Here is a 20767-nt window from a genome sequence, read left to right as displayed (position 1 = left end):
TCTTCAGTCTCGAAGGGAAAGGAATCAGAACGCCTAAATCAATACTAGAGATCGGCGGCGGCAGGGGAATAAGCACCATGCTCCAATTAGGGATCTCCTCTTAAAGTCTCAGAGTTCAGATTAGAGCCAAAAAAGAAAAAGCACAATTAAATTTATGGACTTTGTCACCCCAAGAGGTAATATAAGTTCAAAACTGATTTTTCAAAAGTTGCAAAGTGAATTACATGAAAACAGGCTCTTTGGGAGGCATGTCTACACTACTGAGGCTATGTTGCCAAGGCCAACTGGGTTCTCCCAAAATGTGGACAGTGAAGTTTGTCAGATTTCTGGGGCTGGCGCGATCATGGATCTGACCCAGTGTGACATTTATGGGCATTAAGAATCAACATCTTTTCTCCTAACAGTGTTATTTTGTTGCCTGAATCCCCAGGGTCAAAACAAGAATCCTTGGCTGGCCTCTGAAAGCACTGTGACTGCTTTATTAACCTCTGAAAATATGTGGCTTCTTCTCCTCTCCAAGGGCAAATATACTGAGAATTCTTACGATATCTTCCTGTAAGACAGGAAATGACAGTCCAAGCGTAGTGGTGGGGACTGCAGCAGTCAAGTGGGACCCAGTGACATAAGCCTCCCTCCTCAGTTCTTCCTAAGATCACACTTTGGTTTTTCACACAACATATATTTATTCAGAAAAAAAATTTGCAATAAATTATAATAAAAAAGATGACATGAAATACAGAATCCCACTAGCAGCTTTGCCTAGTGACTAAGACATTTGGGGGAAATACAACAAACAATTACAGAATAAGAATCAGCTAACAGTGAAAGGGAGACTAATAGCAACATCACCACGTGGGGTTGAAACTGCTTCTTCCCTAAAACGATAGATGCAGAGTCCTTCCCTACCAGCTGGATCTAAACTCCTTACTTCAGAGGCACTAGGGAATAGTACATGAGAGGTACTCAGGAATTAGAGGGAAGCAGATTTCTTATGTCTGCTCCATTTCTTGTCCCCCCTCCCTAGAGATTGTCTAAAACCCTCAACCCTGTGTACATCCCAGGACCAGAGCTGGAAGGAAGGTTGAGGCAGTAAAGCAACTGAGTGCATCCGCCTTCTGGATGCTGCACCGGATGCTGCACACAGCCCCACTAACCACATCCCTGACCACCTGAAGGCCCCAGGTGGCAGTAGACTGGGAAATGTGTGTAGGACAGGCATTTCCCTTTGTGTTACGGCCTCGCCCCAGCTTCTATCATCTGCCTCTCCAGCGATCCCTTTCTGGACTAGTGGAGATGACAACTGTTCTGCTCAGCCTGCCATTAACTCAGTTCAACGCCCAGCCCCTGGTCTAACAGATCTGCAGCTATTTGGCAACCAATAACTTGACTACTACTTCTGTAATTCCCAATCAGGAGAGGCTTTAGCCAGAATATCACAGGATACATACCTTTTCTTCCCCCAAAGGACTCAACACATAAGAGATGGGGGAATTGGAGAACCACTCATGGCGGTGCTTCCACAGCTCTCTCCTTTGATGCTCTAGAAGAGTCAATGCCCAAGACCACACACAGAGCCTATACATGAGGCTCCTGGGATTTCATGTGAACATGTGACAATGAGTCAACTCAGGGTGGTTTTAATGAAAGAAAACCAGGAGGAAGCTAACTACATCAGGCAGTTTTGCAGTCAGTGGCTGGTGGCTGGTTTGCCAACCAACATAGATTAATTTTTTTTAAAAAAGGGCTGCCCCGCAGGAGCTTGAGTAAATGACAAGCTCAGAGGGTTGTCTTGGGCAGGAGAGAAGGTGCCTGGTTCATCCTACTGCACAGTCTCTTTTACACAGCACTGGAGAAGGTGACTGGGAGCTAAGGGCAGCTGACTGTAGAGCCCAGAGTCAGTCCTGATGAGGGAGTGGGTGACATCTGCCCCTGGTACTTCAGAAGACCGGAGAGGGGGGTTCTAAGGGTTATCCTCAATGCCCCTGCTGGGGGAAGGAGCAGATTCTACAGAGAGGCCCACTTGAGGTGCAGCCTCCCTTTTTGACTGTGGTACAAGTGTTGCTCTGGAGGTGGATTTCTAAGTGGGGGATGGGCCCCACACTCAGGATTGGTTCTCATGTAAAATTTGAATAAGAACCAAAATGGATGGTGGGAAGCAGGACCTGTTGAGCATGAATATTCTCACTCTTGAAACACTCAAAGTGCTTTCACTCTGACTGTGATTCTCTCACATCAATGAGATGTCATCTCTAACAGTCCCTAACATTCTGCTACTAAGTGTGGTCTGAGACAAGAGAACATGGTTCCACCCACTGCAGATCCATAATAGGCCAATGTTAGAGAAAAGTACAGATGCCATTGTAGTAGAGATGCACAAATGCATGTAACAACCACATGGAGATGGTTAACTCACTTTTGGAGACACCCAAGGAGTCACTAGCTTCACCCAGACTTCTTTTGACATGATGGTGTTAGCAGAGTAGAGAGCAAAGGGGTGATACGGGGAAGGGGTGGGGCCAAAGTGCTTTAGACGAAGGACTACAGACAAGTCTGAGCTACAGCAAGTAGTGCTTGTAGGCCTAGAAGGGGAACATCTCAGAGTTTAGGCCTCGGGTGCTAAGGACAATCATGACAGCTGGGCAGGAGGACAACAAACACATCCCCAGGTAAAGGAGTGTAAATACAGATTTCTTTGCCTTACAAAGAGAGAACAGAAAAACACCAAAATATGGTAACTTTGGCTTGGCAATATAAGTCTAAAAGTATCTTGCTGCGTAGGATATGGTAGGGAGGGATTAGGAAACTCGCTTCCTTTCACACTAGAAACAGAACTCTTTCATGCCAACAGCCTCAAAATTCTGCAACAGACCCTTCCTGTGGCATATCTTTTCAAATCATTCTGAAATACTTGGTGCCCAAGATCTTCTGCCTCTAGAATCTTGGAGAGTTGTAAGAGGAAAAGGCTTATTATTAGTCTTCATCACTCCCAAGCAGAAAACTCAGAAGGAACTGGGTAGCACGCTGGCGGTCACTTGGAGTCTGTCTTGCCATAAGGTTGGGTGGAGGCCTTAGGAGGAGACTAGTGAAGAGAGTAGCTAGAGGGCGAGAGAAAGAAAAGGGGAAAACCCTCGGTCAGACACAACCTAAGCGAAGCCTCAGGGATGGGGGGCTGGGGGGCCAGGGGATGAGGGCAGTGGGAGGAAGTGACTGCTGCGGGCCTGGACACTAGGGAGGGAATACACGTGTGCACCGTACACGGGCCGTCCTGACCAACGCCCCCGTGTGGCCGTTCTCAGGAAGTGCTCTTACCGATCATGTTGGCGCTGACGTTGTTGTACTCAGTGAATTTTAACAGTTCTCGAAGGAATGCCATCAAGTAACGAAAAACATTTCTATGGCATCCTGGAAGCTGGGAAATCACCTGTTTTTTTTAAAAAAGGGGATGGGCAGTGAGGATAACAGGTGGAGGAAGGGAGTAAGAAGAGCTCACAGCTGCCATAAAAGTAGTTTATAATCCAACCCTTACAGGACTCCTCCTTTATTTACTCATGACCAATATAGTACCTGTCAAATGATAACTCCTGAGGCAGAATGCTCATCCTGTTTGGCCCCTGTCCACTCAATGAGCAGGTCACGCAGTTATCACACATTCGCATGCACGCCCTGCCTCAGGAGCAGACGGGTGTTAGCCTGGTCTTTTCCCATCTCCCTAGGCAGGTGGCTGTGGTTTTCTCTGCAATGCCATTTAGCATGGGTGGCAGCACTTCCCGATACTCACTAGTCTGATTCAGAGGTATTCTCAGCTATTGTGCATCAAAATCATTTCAAGATTAAAAACAAACACCAAGAAGACAAAAAGAAAGGCTCACGAGTGTCACCCACCCTTCCTGGTCATGTCATCCAGAATCCCATGTACGATCTGTTTCACTAATCTTACCCCAGAGTAGAGGTATCCACCCTACTCAATAGGTCAGCTGGAAAAGGGTGGCAAATATAATAGGAAATAACACAACCTAAAATTTAAGGGTCCCAACTCTCAACGCTGGTGCCCTGCCATGAACAACAGAACCAGACCCATCCTATCACACAGCTGGCTGCCCAGCTGGTTTGGTAAAAATCAATGATTTCTCTATGGGGGAACATGCTTCAAACACATTCTCAGAGCAATAAAATTCACCTGTCGGCAGATCCGGGGATCCTGAGCAGAGTCGAGGCATCGCTGATAGAGCTCATAACAGATGACAGGCTCTGGCAGGGCTTCCAGGAAAATGAGCAGCGCCTCAGCCACTGAGTGATTACTGCCAGCTGGATTGACTCCCGTCAAGGGAAAGAGGCCCCAAGGAAAAGGCCACACTTAGACCCGATTTTCTCCCTTCCTCAAGCTCCCTCAGGGATGGTTTCCTTCCTCTTATTCAGAGCACCCTGATCCTAATTGCGGTTTGATATTTTATTGGTCCACGTATGCTGCAGCTGAGTTGTTACAGAATTGATCAAAGACTCTTGGGAGGTCTGGCCCAACTTGAAAGTCAAGGGAATGTGGCCTGCAGAATGACAGTTCACACTGGAAGCTAGTCACCAATGTTTCCTATCCTCCTCCCTGTCCTGGTGACAGGAGTGATCATTGGCTTAAAGCAGAAAAGCACCATGGCTGTGGGTCCTATGTCCCATGCCAATTAAAAGTCGTCATTATCTAACCCTTGATTCCTTTTTGTAAGAGTCTGATAAGGAGAGAGGTCGAAAGTTCCTGAGAGGAATTAACTGTATAGTCAATGATTACCTTATAATAAAAGAGAGCTACAAAGAAAATAAAGATGGAAAAAAAATCAAATGTAGGTGGGAAGGAGAAGTTGGGCAAGTACACATCCAGCTTCCTAAGCCTTTGTCGAAAAGGATACGGATTGTCTTGGGAATGCTGGTATCCAGACAATCAATGATCTGCTGTAACTCCTCCTGCATTCCAGGGGTTTGGAACAGGTCCTCCTACCAAAGAGGTCACAATGAATGGAACACGGCAAAATGATCAGCACTAAGGTTCTGATGATCACCCAGGCATCAGGAGAGCAGCAGGAAGCAAAGGGCAGGGTGAGGTGCATATTCGTGCTTAGGAACACGAATATGTTCCTAATATATAAAAGGTGTGACAATGGCCCCTTTTCCCTTTATCATCTCTATAATCCGTCTGAAATTTTATTTCAAACTAGAAAATTATCTTCAAAGGTTTCAGCCTGCACCTGATATGGCAGGGGACTAGAGGACTCCATGGGGAGACCAGGTGTTCCCACTTCTAGCCTCCTGACAAGTAGAAGGCAGAGTCCAAACATGGAACCACATTCAAATACTGATACACAGAATGCTAGGGCAGGAGTAAAAGGGCATGTCCATACCAAACCTTGCCTTCAAGTTCTTCACTTTTCCATAGGTAAGACAACATTATCTTTCAATTTAGTCCCAAGAAAGTTTTCTTTTTTGGAAGAATGTGTTAGGGGTGGCAGGTATTTTAGATAGGATTGAAAAGTGAGGACCAAATTAAAGAAATGGGCTTGAAGTTTGCTTTGGACTTTGAAATCTGCAATGCTTCCATGACAGCTAAAGCAGGCGTTACAGATTCAGGTGCTCAGCAGTCCAGGGGAAAGCATGTGTAGCCAGGAGACAGGGGAGGAGTTCGGCCCTGCTCCGCCATTACTCTTATGCCGTGGTCTTAGGTAAATCACCTTGCTTGCATGCTTCAGCTCTCACATCTGTAAACGGGGATACTTCCATCTGCCCAGGCAATCTGATATGACAGTGCTGCTCTGCGGAGATGGCTTGGGAAAGTTAAAAGCACTGTATATACTGACGTGAGGTATTATCATTTCCCACTGGACTCACACACCTTCCAAAGTTGCAGGGCAGGCCCACTCTCACTCACCTGGTGACAGGCGTGTCTGAATAAGTGATCTACCAGGAGCCAGATCTCCTTGGGGACCTTAAGAGGTTTCTCACTGGCACCTTCATCCAACGGAACCATCTGCAGCAGGGATTTCTCCTAATAGATAAAAAGGGGTGAGAATCAAAAGGGTCTCGATGAAAACTTCTATGTGTAACAATCTCCCTCAAATTCTGCTTATGTGGGTATAATCTGATCTTCACTTCTTAAGACTTTTCATTTTTTTCTCACTGGGACACTCCTGGTCAGAAGGCACTCGATACGGATTCCCACAGTTAAATGATCTCCTTTTCTAGATGCTTCACTTAACCGTTAAGCATTCCACTTGGGTTTATTATGTTTATCACGTGGGTGCATTGTGTGCTGTAAATCCTCTCAAGGGTGACACTGAGAACCAGCAATACAGTCACGGTAGAGCCCACACACCACCGGAGACTCATGGACCATTAAATTACAATTGTCAATAGAGCACTTTGAGAGAGCGGCATCTACTCAGGTTTTTGTTGACTTTTTTTTGTTGGTGGTGGTGACTTTTAACTTATTCTTCTTTCAGGTCTTACCACAAATATCAGAGGTTGCATTGCTGATTTAAATGATATTCTCTGGTCCTCAGGAATGAAAGACAATTCACATTAGACCTACCTACATGAATATTTCAGGCTTGATAGAAGGTCTAATCTTAAGGCACTAAAACTCAAAGTCTTAAGATCCAAAAATAGTAAACTGAATACAGCATACCAAGAGCCAGAAATACCACGAAAAGTCTAGGCTCTGAGTCCAGAAGTTATTCTTTACAGTAATAGCTCAGCAAAGAATTCTTGGGGCTTTGACTCCTTTCACCTAACTTTCTACTCTATGTTAGATTCTCCTGAAAGAATCTCAGAGGAAAACCCAGAAGTGACATAAATTAGATCAGTAACTAAATCTGAACTTGAAAATGGGGAATAAATTCAATTATCTTATGTTTATATAGTCAAATATAAATTATACCAAAAAGATATCTGAAATAGCTTAAAAGGCATCTGAAGGCAGCCTTCATAAAAAATCTAGTGGAGAAAATAGTGACCAATTTTTGGCATCTTCCCCCTCCTACACCTCCGGCTTAAGGTCATATATATGTTCAAATTTAGGAAATGCTGTAAATTTGATCCACAACCCTTATTTAGCCGTGTCACTTTAAGGGAAAGAAGAGAAGCATTTCATTACTTCCAGATAGTGTGTACACTAGAACAGAGCAGAGGGTTCTTCTTGACGTTCTATTCTTCAATAAGCACTGGTGACCTTTTAAAGCCACTGTGCACCTTTCTAAGGGAATAAGGAAGAGAAGGCAGCATGACAGTTGGTTATCATTTAAAATCTATCTTCTTCACATTTGTTTTGCTTCCTTTCTTTCTTTCCCTGGGAATCTATCACTTGATATTCACATTTCCTATACTTGCCAGACCTTCTATCAGTGGCTCACCCACTAACTTCTTTCCAGTTGCAAGTATTAAATCCAGGCATCCAGATGATATATGAGCCAAAACACTGTCCATAATGCACTCTGCTCACTTTCTGGACCAAGTGCAACACAGGTACAGATTCCTTAGCAGACACCTTCAAACTTACCACATATAAATTATTCAGCACTGATTCATGTACTTTTTAAAAAATCTGACATCCAATTAGCACTCTTCCTGTACTAAGGCATTAAGGCAACACAAGGCACTGTTCAAGATGAAAAGACACATGGCCTGCTATTAACAGGGAAGGGCTGGGAAGCAGAGCCGTCTCAATCCTTAGTGGTTTCAAAAGGTTAATAAAATGCCAGTAGGTTATATACACCATCCACTATCCATTTTCAAATTCATGTGTGATAATATGAAATGTCATACTTGTATCTCTGAAGTCTAGAGAAAGATTATGCACAAGAAACAATACTTTTTAAAAAGTCCACAAATTATCCTGAACTCTAATTTTCAAAGGGAAACCAGGCATGCTTTGTCTTCTTCTTTCAATGGGACACATTTAGTGCCTGATAAGCTCACACTCTGTAACGTTAGTGCTATTAACTGAAGCACAAAAACAGTACACCATCTCCACCAACAAACTGCATTAAACTCCACCAAATGGGGAGGTCACGTTAGATACTGTGTGAAAGTACTTTAAGAATGTTTTTCAAGGGCTTCCCTGGTGGCAGAGTGGTTGAGAATCTGCCTGCTAGTGCAGGGGACACGGGTTCGAGCCATGGTCTGGGAAGATCCCACATGCCGTGGAGCAACTGGTCCCGTGAGCCACAACTACTGAGCCTGCACATCTGGAGCCTGTGCTCCGCAACAGGAGAGGCCTGTGCATCGCTATGAAGGGTGGCCCCCGCTTGCCACAACTAGAGAAAGCCCTTGCACAGAAACGAAGACCCAACACAGCCAAAAATAAAAATAAATAAATTAAAAGAAGGTTCAACATTAAAAAAAAAAGAATGTTTCTCAAGCCCATGTTTCTCTACCGGATGGCCCTGTGTGGAGCCAGGCACACTCCAGCTTGAAGATGGAGAGGTGGCAAAGCACCGCAGAAGGAGCGTTCGCTCGGTTCCTTCACTGGGTATCCAGAAGACCCAGGTTCTAGTTCCCTTTGCCCCATACCCCTGATGTCAGGAGCAGTATAACTTCAGCGAGGTTTTTAACCTTCTTGGGCCTTGGTTGTCTATTAGAATGGAGAAGACACCTTACCCTGTCTGAAGGCAGGGAGCTCTACCAGATGATCCTTTATGATCTCATTCAGCTGTAGGATTCTAGTCTATGATCTATTTCTTGATTGTACCTGTGTATTCTTTCAGTAATTAATCACTATTATCACTTCCCCCAAATCACTCTTAATGCAACAGAAATTCACTTCTGCTTTTACTATCATCAGAAATGGAAAATGGCAAACGGTACCTTCCTCCATCTCACAAGCTTTCACATACATCAAGACAGCTCTTTAGTTACTTCTTATTTCAAAAATACAAATCTGGAACCTTGAGTCCTATTGCTTTTATGTACTGGGTCTCAATGACTTGACTGGTGCAGTAAAATAAATCTTTCATGTACTTCAGACACACTTAAAGACAGCTAGCAGGACTTTGGGGGATTCTCATGGAGTCAGAGGTGTCTGATATGGGAAAGCCTCGGGATAAATTCCAGGGACCATGGCTAAATGTTAATCAAGCACAGGGAAACACATAACCGCCAATGGATTGCATTACCTTTTCTAGGAAGCTGTCTTCTTCCTGAGAGCAGAGCAGGAAAAGAAAGTCATTGACAGATAGAAAATGATTAGAATTAATTTACAGAATTAGAAACAGATCAGTATTATTAGAATGCACTACCTCACTAGATACATACACTTTAAACAGCTTTAAATTCTTCAAAAAATCATGATTGAAAATGGAACACATTCTCATATGCAAAGTTCTCTATCATGCATATTCAAATTTTGTGCAGTATACTGAGTCTATCGCTCAAGAAACATACATGTCCAGTCCTAGACTTTTGTGTCCTTTGGCAGCTGCCAGCTGAGCCAGCCAGACACCCACTGATATTTCCTTTTCCCGTGCTGCCTGGAGGCAGGCCCTGCCGCTGCGCTGTGTGGCACCTCGCTCACCCTGACGCCACTTCAGTGGAAGAATTTGGCTGTGAGCCCGACAGTGGCCATTCAGGAGATGGTAAGCTTCTCTCCTCTCCACTGCCATGCCTCTCACCCTAGCTAGCCTCCCAAGCAGTATCTCACACTCCTTTCCATCACCCGGTACCGTCTCCCCTCCTCAAGGGCCCCTAGAGTCCTCAAATATGGAAGTCCCTCTGAAATGCAAATTCATTTCATTTCAGACCTTTGTGGACCACAAGATCCATCATTATCCCCTACTGTGTTTTCCTATAGAGTATAAGAGAAAAAAGAGAAGCAGGGGAGAGGGAAGAAGGTACCTTTTTAATCGCCTCTGTCTTTTGTGCTATTATTACAATGTAACAATGACAACAGTGACAGTAACTACTGCCACCACTTAGGAGGCATCTGCCATGTAGCAGTAACTGCAATGGGCTCTTATACAATGTCATTTAGTCTGCACATATGCACAAAGTAGATATTATTCCCGTTTTACAGATGAGGAAACTGAGGCTCTGGGAGATTAAATCATTTGCCCACAGTCACACTATTAGGTATTAAGTGGCAGAATCAGGATTAGAACTCAGGTCTGACTGACTCCACAGTCATTACCACTATGCTCCCTTAGATAACTCAAAAAGGATAAACTGACTGCTTCTTAGACAGAGAGGCAGGGGAAAGCTTGGAGAATGTATTCTACTCCCAGCAGGCTAAAGACAGTTATAAGGCAGCAGGGTTAGTGGAGAGAGTACAGGCATGGGTGTCAGACAGTCCTGGGTACAAATCTTCACGCTACCTCTTATTATTTTGTACACACTGCAGGCAAGTTAGTAAACTTCACAGAGCCCCAGTTTCTTCATCTCTAAAACAGGGATAATAACATTTACCTCACAGGGACACGGAAGCAGTCTAAAACACGGGGGGTGTGGGGCAGTGGTGGCGCAGTATGCCAGCAGCTGGCCTGGTCTCTCAAAGCTCCCTGCACCTCCCCAGCAACTCGCAACCCCGCCATGGGCCACCAAGAACATGGATATAAATCCCACGTCTTGGTCTGAGAGTAAAAGGAAAAATCCTGATCTTACCTTCACAGATGTGCAGGAGGTTGGAGGTGGGGAAATATGTGTTCCCTGATACTCCAAGTAGTAACGCTGAATGCATTTGTCCCAAATGACTGTTATATATGCTGGGTAGGGTTTTCAGTATTATTAGGTACATTATGAATTAAATATGCTCTTGTAGGTTTACCTAGACTTTTAAATACCATATATAGAATGAAATAAAAATAATCAGAGTAACAGTGCTTTAAAAAGTATACAGTATTCATAGTATTGTAATTATAACACTTTTTAATGTGGAAGTTAATTCTGAGTGCCAAACATCTAACTTAACTAAATTTTGGAGCACAACCTTTTTTAAAATTTAGAACTACTTATTAACAAATAGAGAATCTGCTTGTCTGACAGACTTCTCTACTTTCCCTCCTATGAATATGTGCCACATGATATGATGAGTAAAGCCAGGCAGAGTTTTTATATACTAACCTGTCAAACCAAGCCCTCCAAAAGGTTTTCTTCGGGCATTGACTATCTACCAGTGCAAGGCATTGAACTAAATGTCTTTGAGGGGTGGGGGGGTATGAAAAGTGAGGCTACAGCGAGGGGAAAGACACGGTCCCTGACTCGGGCTTACAACTGAATTGGGGTAAGGATTCCCAGAATTTATGGCCTGGCATTAATGTAATTCACCAATATGAGTTCTCAATAAATGGTTAAAACAAACAAACAAACAAAAAACCAGGGGTTCAAAGGAAAGAGAGATGGCTTTCAACTAGGGCTGTCAGGGGACATTTTCACAATGGTGATGCAACCTAACTAGCCCTTGAAAGATGCACAGGATTTTAAAGGGCAGAAATGGGGTGGGGACATTACAAGTGGGAGGAGACAGAAATAAACAAAGTTGCAGAGAAGGTAAATCACAAGGTGAGATTAGGGAAGAGTTAGTCATCTGGTTTGTGGGGAGCAGGAGGGGATAATGAGAAAAATAGTAGGAAATACATCTAAAAAGGTGTGTTGAAGTCAGACTTTGCTGGACCTTGAATGACAGGTAAAGCAATTTGGATTGTATTCAGCAGGCATGGGGGAGCCACATGCCTAACTTTAAGCAAGGAAGTGATAGGCTCCAAAGCTGTATTACAGAAAGATCAGTCCGACAGCCCTGAAGAGGGAAAATAGAAGGCTAGAGAAATAGAGGCGAAGGGAATTGTTAAAACGCTATTGACGTAGGTCAAGCAGGAGAGAGCAAGCACCTCAACTAATAATGGGAACATAATATTTTTAAAAAAATGAATGGGGTGTTTCCCTGGTGGCGCAGTGGTTGAGAGTCTGCCTGCCAATATAGGGGACGCGGGTTCGTGCCCCCGTCCGGGAAGATCCCACATGCCGCAGAGCGGCTGGGCCCGTGAGCTGTGGCCGCTGAGCCTGCGTGTCCGGAGCCTGTGCTCCGCAATGGGAGAGACCACAACAGTGAGAGACCCGCGTACCGCAAAAAAAAAAAAAAAAAAAAAAAAAAAGAATGGGGCTTCCCTGGTGGCGCAGTGGTTAAGAATCTGCCTGCCGATGCAGGAGAGACACGGGTTCGAGCCCTGGTCCGGGAAGATCCCACATGCCGCGGAGCAACTAAGCCCTCAACTAAGTTGTGTACCACAACTACTGAGCCTGCACTCTAGAGCCTGCAAGCCACAACTACTGAGCCTGTGTGCCACAACTACTGAAGCCTGCATGCCTAGGGCCTATGCTCCACAGCAAGAGAAGCCACCGCAATGAGAAGCTCGTGCACTGCAATGAAGAGTAGCCCCCTGCTCGCCGCAACTAGAGAAAGCCCTCGTGCAGCAACGAAGACCCAACGCAGACAAAAATAAAATAAATACAATTAAAAATATTTTAAAAAATGAATGGATTCAAGAGAAAACTCTGAAATCAAAAGGACTTTTATACTGGTGGAGGGGCAGCAGATTTACGCTGAGAGTTTACTTCTCTGGCTTCAGGCATAAAGTAGGTGTAAATTATATTTATTTCAAGTCTAGGTTCAACTCTGAAAATAGAAACACCATTAGCTCCCACTAGTAAAGAGAATTCTCTTAAGGCAGTCCTAAGGGTGCTGCTAATCACTTAGTTCAGCTGACTTGCCCACTTTCTGCAAAAGGCTACGTGTTGATCACATTAAAAAAGGGAAAAACGTTCAGGAGTCCCCAGCGGGGCAACACTGGCATACTACAAATGCACTGCAAATCATTCTTCATCCCAGCATTCACCCTTAGAGGAATTTTCCCGGTAGTAAATGCAGCTAAAATCATGTAAAAAGAGTCAGTCAGAGGCAGATTCAAATTTAAAAATAAAAAGCAGAAAACTGAATGGATACTGAAGTTCTAGAAAGGATTCGTTCATGTGAAATATAAAAAGAAACACAAACCATACACTTAACAGGATAAGAAATGGGTCGTCAGATCAGTAAGACAAAGTAAACACCTACTTGGAGAGATCACTGGGGACAAATTCATCACCAAGTTGTTATTTGTGTTATTTCAAATTTTTCATACTGTTCTCCTAATAGACATGTCCCCAAGCAAATACAGCTGGTTCCCCCACACCTCAACTTTATTCACCTCTGTATTTACAAGCCAAACCTTTAACTGGTGGGTTCAAGCCTGGCTTCCTCTCTACTAGTCCAGTCTACATGCAAACCAGAATGTTCCTCCAAATGTGTCCATTTACAGCCACATACAACTCATTAAAGACTTCCGGTGGATCTAGATGCCCTCTGGCTCCAGTATAAACTCATCTGTTGACTTCAAGACTCTCTATCCCCTGGGACTTCCCTGGAAGTCCAGTGGGTAAGACTCCACACTCCCAATGCAGGGGGCCTGTGTTCGATCCCTGGACAGGGAATTAGATCCCGCCTGCATGCCACAACTAAGAAGCCCACATGCTGCAAGTGAAGATCCCACATGCCACAACTAAGACCCGGTGCAGCCAAAATAAATAAATAAATGAAAAATAAACAAATACTAAAAAAAAAGAGCAAAAGTGTTAATTTATAAAGAAAAAAGGGGGGCTTCCCTGGTGGCGCAGTGGTTGAGAATCTGCCTGCTAATGCAGGGGACACAGGTTCGAGCCCTGGTCTGGGAGGATCCCACATGCCGCAGAGCAACTAGGCCCGTGAGCCACAACTACTGAGCCCGCGCGTCTGGAGCCTGTGCCCTGCAACAAGAGAGGCCGCCATAGTGAGAGGCCCGCGCACTGCGATGAAGAGTGGCCCCCGCTTGCCACAACTAGAGAAAGCCCTCACACAGAAACGAAGACGCAACACAGCAAAAATAAATAAATAAATTAATAAACTCCTACCCCCAACATCTTCTTAAAAAAAAAAAAGAAAAAAGGGACTTCCCTGGTGGTGCAGTGGTTAAGAATCCACCTGCCAACGCAGGGGACACGGGTTCGATCCCTGGTCCAGGAAGATACCATATGCCACGGAGCAACTAAGCCCATGTGCCACAACTACAGAGCCTGTGCTCTAAAGCTCGTGAGCCACAACTACTGAACCTGCGTGCCACAACTACTGAAGCCTGCGCACCCTACAGCCCGCGCGCCTCAACTGAGTCCGTGCACTGTAACTACTGAAGCCCACACGCCTAGAGCCCGTGCTCCACAAGAGAAGCCACTGCAGTGAGAAGCCCGTGCACAGCAAAGAAGAGTAGCCCCTGCTCACCATAACTAGAGAAAGCCCATGTGCAGCAACGAAGACCCAATGCAGCCAAAAATAAAATATAATAAGTTTAAAAAATAACATAAAGCAGAGTAATAACATATGTAAATATTAAAAAAAGACTCTCTATCCACTGCTCCCACCCTACTTAACCAGCTTCACACACCAAAACAGGCTGAATCTGAGACTGATTTTCACAGAGATTAGCTGGTCAATCAATAAGCTTTTATAGCATATAAGGGCTTGAGTAAACAGCACAGGAAAGGAATCTATTGTTGATACAAATTACAAGCTCCACAATTCTCATTCTAAGTGACTTTCCAAAATATTGACTTACTAAACACACTGGACATGAGCCAATAAAGGTAGTTAATGTTTAGATTATCTGTAGCCAAACTCCCTACTAACCTCGATTTAGAATTTAGCCATATTGTACATACAAGTAAACTTTCTTAAACTATAAGAACCCATATAAACTCCATAGTAGTTTGCATCCAATGTATAATGAATAAATACTGACGATCATATGCTACTTAATATGCTAATTAATAAACCAGAAACATCTATCTTAATTCTGGAAAAGAATAAAGATAATTCCAAACAGATTCTCCCCTGTTTGCCACCTGTGCTAATCCCAACAGTTCTAGTAGTGGCAAAGTCACTATCAGGAAGAATGAAAAGGACTTACGCCAGTTACTTTATTCTGCATTTGGGGGAAAGAGCATGTGGCACAAGAATCTTCGTGAAAACAGTACAGGGAGAGTCAACACAGGCACTGAACTCATTTTTGGTTTCACTCAAATTTTAGAGTAAATAATACAAAAAAGGACAACAGGTATCATTATTAATAGCCTTGTCTCATGGGATTTGAAATATCATCTTGGGTCTTGGAACAAGCATGAATAAACAAACCTAAGAAAACATTTCAGAAGGTCAAAATCAAGCCAAAACAGACTGGGAAGGTATTACAAATGGGGTACAGATAATCTTAGATTTCTTGTTTACTGCCCCACACTAATATGGATAATTTCCTCATCAATGAGATCCAGGGATTTATTAAATGCAACAGGCTGTGAAAAGAATCAGAACCCTAAATCCTACAAAATAAAAGCTTTAACAGAATAAATGGTGACCACACACATACAATTTAAGAAGAACTCAGCAATTCTGTAATGAAAAATGATCCAGGTTCTATTTTTTAAAACTTTGAATCATGTGTGCACAAGAAGAAAAAAGGCTTCCTACAGAGCCATTAACTCCACTAAAGATTTTGATTACTTCCTATTCATGGTCAAATGTGGTTGAATTACTTGATAATATTTTAAATAAAATAAACATTTTTAATGCTGGTTGAGTCTCCTTCTTGTCACTTTAATTAATATGGGACAATTGAAGTAAAGGGCAGTATAATGTGTCTGCCAACTCTGACCAAATAGTTCCAGTTTATAGGAAATAAGGTGGGAGGAGGGAGTACAAAAAGACAGGTTTAAAAATTACCAAGAGGAAACAAGCAGACAAATTTAGGAAATGGCAGACCCCTGACTGGACAATTGTCCTGGACTCTTAAAAGGCAAAGTCATTAAAGAAAAAAAGGAAAGAACTGTTCTACTCTAAAAGAGACTGCAGAGACCTCACCAAATGTACTGCATGAACCCAGGTTGGATCTTGGCTTTACAAAAGCTATGAAAGAAATTATTGGGACAACTGGAGAAATCTGAATACCGAGTAGCTAGTTTTCTTAGGTGTCATAATGGCACTGTGCTGACATAGAAGTTATTCTTTTTCTTAAGAGAGGCAGGCCAAAGTGTTCACTGGTGAAGTGACACATCACCACTTAATTTCAAATGGTATAGCAAAAATAAGTATATGTCAGTATATGTGTATAAGGCATGTGGGTGTCTGTACTGTTCTTTCAATTCTTCTGCACATTTGCCATTTTCATAATAAAAGTTGGGAAAGAGAAAGCTGGGAAATGGTGTCTGGGATGGAGGCAAGGGGTAGGGAAAAGAAAGGGAGACAACTTCATTTAGAACATATTCTAAAAGGTGAAATAATACATTCAAAAGATAGCAATATGGTGGTAGAAGAAAAAATAAGTATCATGAAAAATAACAGAATGTCAGGATATGAATTTCTGAAAAAAAAATGGTTGTCTCTCAACCAGGGCTAATACACTCAGTCATGAGGGCTCTAGGGAAACAAGCATAATTCCAAGAAAGAATGCTGGGACTGAACTCAAGGGTTTTAATCTGCCATCTGAGTCATCGCTAAAACAATTCCATGGCAACAGAACAGATCACACTCCGACAAGCCAGCAGCCTGCCCGCTGGCCTAGCCCTCCCCGCTAGATGATACAATCACTGCTCCGGCTAGGCCAAAAGGATCAATGTGAATACTAATGGTAATGATAACACAGGGCTGTCACGCCATCTAATTTTCTTTGGTAAAAGACCAAGAGTATACTTTCATAGCCCAAAGAGGTCTGCACACAAATCCAACAATATTTTCACTTACAAGAAAGGTTCTTAACAGAGTGAACTTGTTACTAAATTAATTTTCATTCCTGAAGATAATAAGCATTTCCTTCATAAGGACATTGACATTATAGCTTGGTGTCGGGAAAGAGAAATCCTCCTCCTTTCTTTTCTTGAGTGAGTCACATTAAACTTGTATCAAACTTCAGTGCATATTATAATCATCCAGGATGCTGATAAAATGCAGATCCCCAGGCCTCGCACCCTAAGATTCTGATTCCGTTGCCAGAGGTGACTGGGGGGAGGGGCCTGCACTTGTGTAAGGACCCCTGGGGGTTCTGAGGCAGGTACTCTGAGGTTCACTTATGGCCTGGGCTCCAACAAGCAGCTGAGTCTGACTTGGATTAGATATGATGATATAGTGAGGGGCTCTGGACTGGGAGTCAGAAAATCTGGGCGACAGATTTGTCACTAATTTATTCCACTTTGGGCCAGTTATTGTCTCTGTGCCTCAGTTTTCTCACATATTTAATGAGGATAATACCACCCCCCCCCCCGCCCGGTTACTGGACCTCACATACATGCTAATTTATACAAAAATGACTTGAAAGTATGAAGAGCAAAACAAGTAAGCATATCTTTATATCTCAAAGATATAAATCTTTGAGAAGGGAGGCTTTAATCTAATTCAGTGAACTTCGTATTATCTCATATTCCTGACAAGAGCCAATTACATATTACCTTCTCCTCTTTCTTTTTAGGCTTAATCCAATGAAAGGCGTGTTAAAGTGACATTCTTATTCTTATTTATCACTTGCCATCCACCCCCCACTTCCCCTGCCAGCCCTGACAAAAGAGGAAGCACAGAGAGAAGGAGGACATCAGTTAAGCACTGCGAAAATTCTATCTAAAGGATATGCATGTCTTAGGATGCCTCTTACCAAGTCTATGAGTTTGGTAACAGGAACTTCTCGGATTGGTCTTTTCATTCGGCACAAAGCCTCTAAGGATGTACCAAAACAACTTGGGAAGTAATTTCCACTGATGGTCAAGAAGTAATCTTTGCCTCGATCCAGGTGAAGGACAAGAATATCTTCAATCTTATCTTCCCCTGAGTTCAGGATGGTCACAGAGTCTTTGCTGACATACACATCAAGGGAAATGTCCACGGTCTCATCTGAAATGTAAGAGATGGTACATGATAATAGAAACCTCCAGTGGAAAAGCAAAAAGGGGATGAGAACCAAGAGAAGAAGTGTCCTCTAAAAAAATCATTAAGTGATGAAGGAGAGATGGGACACACGGAAGAGGGAGGAGCCCCAATACAATGACAGTGAAGGTGAGAGACGTATGGTTAGAAAACAAGAAGTTAATCAAAGGGAGGGGATGGCAGTCATGAGGGGATGGTACATTGCGAGCAGAGACAATGGTAAAGGGAAAACTCACTTGGCTCCAAGTAGCCCTCACAAGGTTCAGCCCGAAGCCATGGCTTGCAGTACTGGCTGTCATTAAGCTTAGGGATGAAAGAAAAATGGCAGGGAACCTGTCCATTGTTGCTGATCTGGAACTTCTCCTTTTGTAGTTGCCGAAACTTCACATTCTCAAACACAAACTGGGGAATAACAGACAGACACAAACATGCATCACTAGTAGGGGAAGAAAGTCAGTTGGATTATTCCATAGAGAATATGAATAAAGAATGAGGTCATTATTAACTGCCGGATGCACTCGCCAAGCGAGCCAGCTACCCACTGTCCCCTCTCACAACAGCAAAGAAGGAGCCAGGCAGCTCTTGCTACTTCTCTAGGCTACTCTGATTGTTCCTGGGATCCTAAGAGTATAACCTCACCTCGGGTCAGGGCATGCATCCCTGACCGAGTCCTGGTTCCTGAGATATGAATTGGCCAGCAACTCTGAAATATTAAGTAAGAGCAGCTAACATCTGAGGGCTTACTTTGTGCCCAGCGCTGTTTTAAGGGCTTTGCATGTATTAACTCGGGTAATCCTCACAACCTCCCCTTTATCCAAAAAAGGAAACTGTGGCCCTGAGAGGGTAAGACACTCGCCCACAGCCACACGTCTACTAGATGGCAGTGCTGGGACCGAAGTGGAGGCAGTCTGCCTTCAGCTCACACAGTCTTCATGACTTTGCAGTGTTGCCTTCTCCTAGTAACATGGTTTCCCCTGTGCGACCACGATGGGCAGCAGATGGGCAGCCGTGTGTGTTTGCTCACCTCCCTCCGGCTGAGTTCTAAGGAAGGAAGGAAGTCATTTTCCATTCTGTCCATGATGCGTACAATATCTTCAAACACTTTCCGGTACCTCCGTTCATCCACAACCTTCACCTGAAAGAAAATGAACCCTCTTTTCAGTCCTACATACACGTAGCTCACCTTCCTTTAAGATTACCTAACGGTTTAAAACCGGTCATTATAGCAACCATTTCAAATAAACTGTGGTGCAAACAACATCCTCAAACACTTTCTGAAATCTCGCTCCATCCACAACTTTTACCTGAGAAAAACAGACAGATCCTTATTTTAGTCTTATGTGCTCTCAACTTATATATCTCTAAGAGTCTAACCATCTTTAAAAAGGCCACTAAAACAAACATAAATTATGGGATCACACACTGTAAGGTAAAGGTAAGGTTAATTGGTTAACTTCTTGGAAAAGTTAAACCTCTGTGCTACGAAGCTTGGCAATAATAAATATTTGGGAAAAATATTTTCTTGCTCCATTGTTAAGTAATGTGGTGGTGGAGAAAATGTGACGATTGTGCTAAAACTTATTTCCTGCACTATACAAACTGACATACCTATCAAAACATACCTATCATTATTTCTAACAATGATCATAAAGTGCTGAAACAGCAGAAAAAATGACTAAAGCATTTAACTCTATTAACTGTTATGTACAATGCCAAGAATCATAATACCAATATAATATCAATGCTCAGATTATATGATGATAAAAGTATGTTAGTAAATAGACCCTATGGCCATTTTAGAAAACGGCCAATACAAAATGTCCCAGATCAGGGTAAAAGCATGACGATAAACAAATCATCTTGCCTAACAGATCGAAAAAACTCCCATCTGACACAGCACTTTCGGCTTCCTGACACAGCTGTGCTTTTTCTTTTTACTATTAAAACTTTATACAAATCGATGCCCAAAACAAACATAATTAACATATAGCATTTTCACTTATTAAGGCCCCAGTTTCTTTTTAGAATAGAAAACTTCACAAACTCAATTAAAAAAAAAAGATTGATGTATGCAGTAGAGGTTGTAAAGAAAGTGTGGAAAATAAGGACATCAAAGCTGAGTCTCAGACTGTGGAGGTTTTTACATATCTGAACCATAATGATTAGAGAACTTAGGAGTAAGCAATCACTAGTGTCACCAGGGTGCCTACTACAGTGTTATATTAAGAGGAATTTTATACTTTTTAAATTCTTTTTCAACATTTTGCAACTTAAAAAAAAATATTTATTTATTTTGGCTGTACCACACAGCATGTGGGATCTTAGTTCCCCGACCAGGGATTGAACCCGCACCCCTGCATTGGAGGCACGGCATATTAAGCACTGGACCACCAGGTAAGTCCCTTTGCAACTTTTTATTTCAAAAAGTATTTTACATATGTCATCTTATTTTCACAACAATCTGTGAGGCTACCAAAGCAAGGATTATTCTTCTCACAGTTGAGAATATCAAGGTACAAAAAGATCAGCTAAGTTGCTCACTGCCACAGTTAATAGCAGAGGTGATATCTGGACCTCTAGCATAAGACCCTTTCCAAAATACTGGATATGTGACAGGACCAACTTGGGTATGTCTTTTTTTGGGGGGGGGGGTTAGGTCTTAAAAACACAGATGCCTCAGCTCACTGATTGCAATCTCCAAGGGGTGGGGTCCATGCATTTTGAAGCTCTTTAGGCAATTCTGATGTCCACCAAAGTCTAAGAACCAATGCAACA

The 20767-nt window shown here is 43.0% G+C and overlaps 1 protein-coding gene across 2 annotated transcripts in view; it reads right to left on the bottom strand.

Annotated features, from left to right (window-relative positions):
• Positions 1–658: 658 nt before the first annotated feature.
• OCRL (OCRL inositol polyphosphate-5-phosphatase) overlaps positions 659–20767 on the bottom strand; it is a 56276-nt gene continuing 36167 nt past the window's right edge. The window contains exons 16-24 of one of the 2 annotated variants that reach the window (XM_082610730.1): positions 19017–19127; positions 18229–18394; positions 17724–17959; positions 9150–9173; positions 5909–6025; positions 4896–4980; positions 4178–4305; positions 3310–3421; positions 659–3095 (exon numbers count right to left, since the gene is read on the bottom strand). In XM_082610730.1, coding sequence (XP_082466856.1) covers positions 2971–3095; positions 3310–3421; positions 4178–4305; positions 4896–4980; positions 5909–6025; positions 9150–9173; positions 17724–17959; positions 18229–18394; positions 19017–19127 — 1104 coding nt within the window. In that variant the 3' untranslated portion in view covers positions 659–2970. The remainder of the gene's footprint in view (positions 3096–3309; positions 3422–4177; positions 4306–4895; positions 4981–5908; positions 6026–9149; positions 9174–17723; positions 17960–18228; positions 18395–19016; positions 19128–20767) is intronic. The other variant, XM_082610731.1, reaches the window with a different exon arrangement.

Source organism: Mesoplodon mirus, assembly GCF_964341445.2.
Source record: "Mesoplodon mirus genome assembly, chromosome: X".
NCBI lineage: Eukaryota > Metazoa > Chordata > Mammalia > Artiodactyla > Ziphiidae > Mesoplodon > Mesoplodon mirus.
This window is presented reverse-complemented; position numbering and strand designations above follow the sequence as displayed.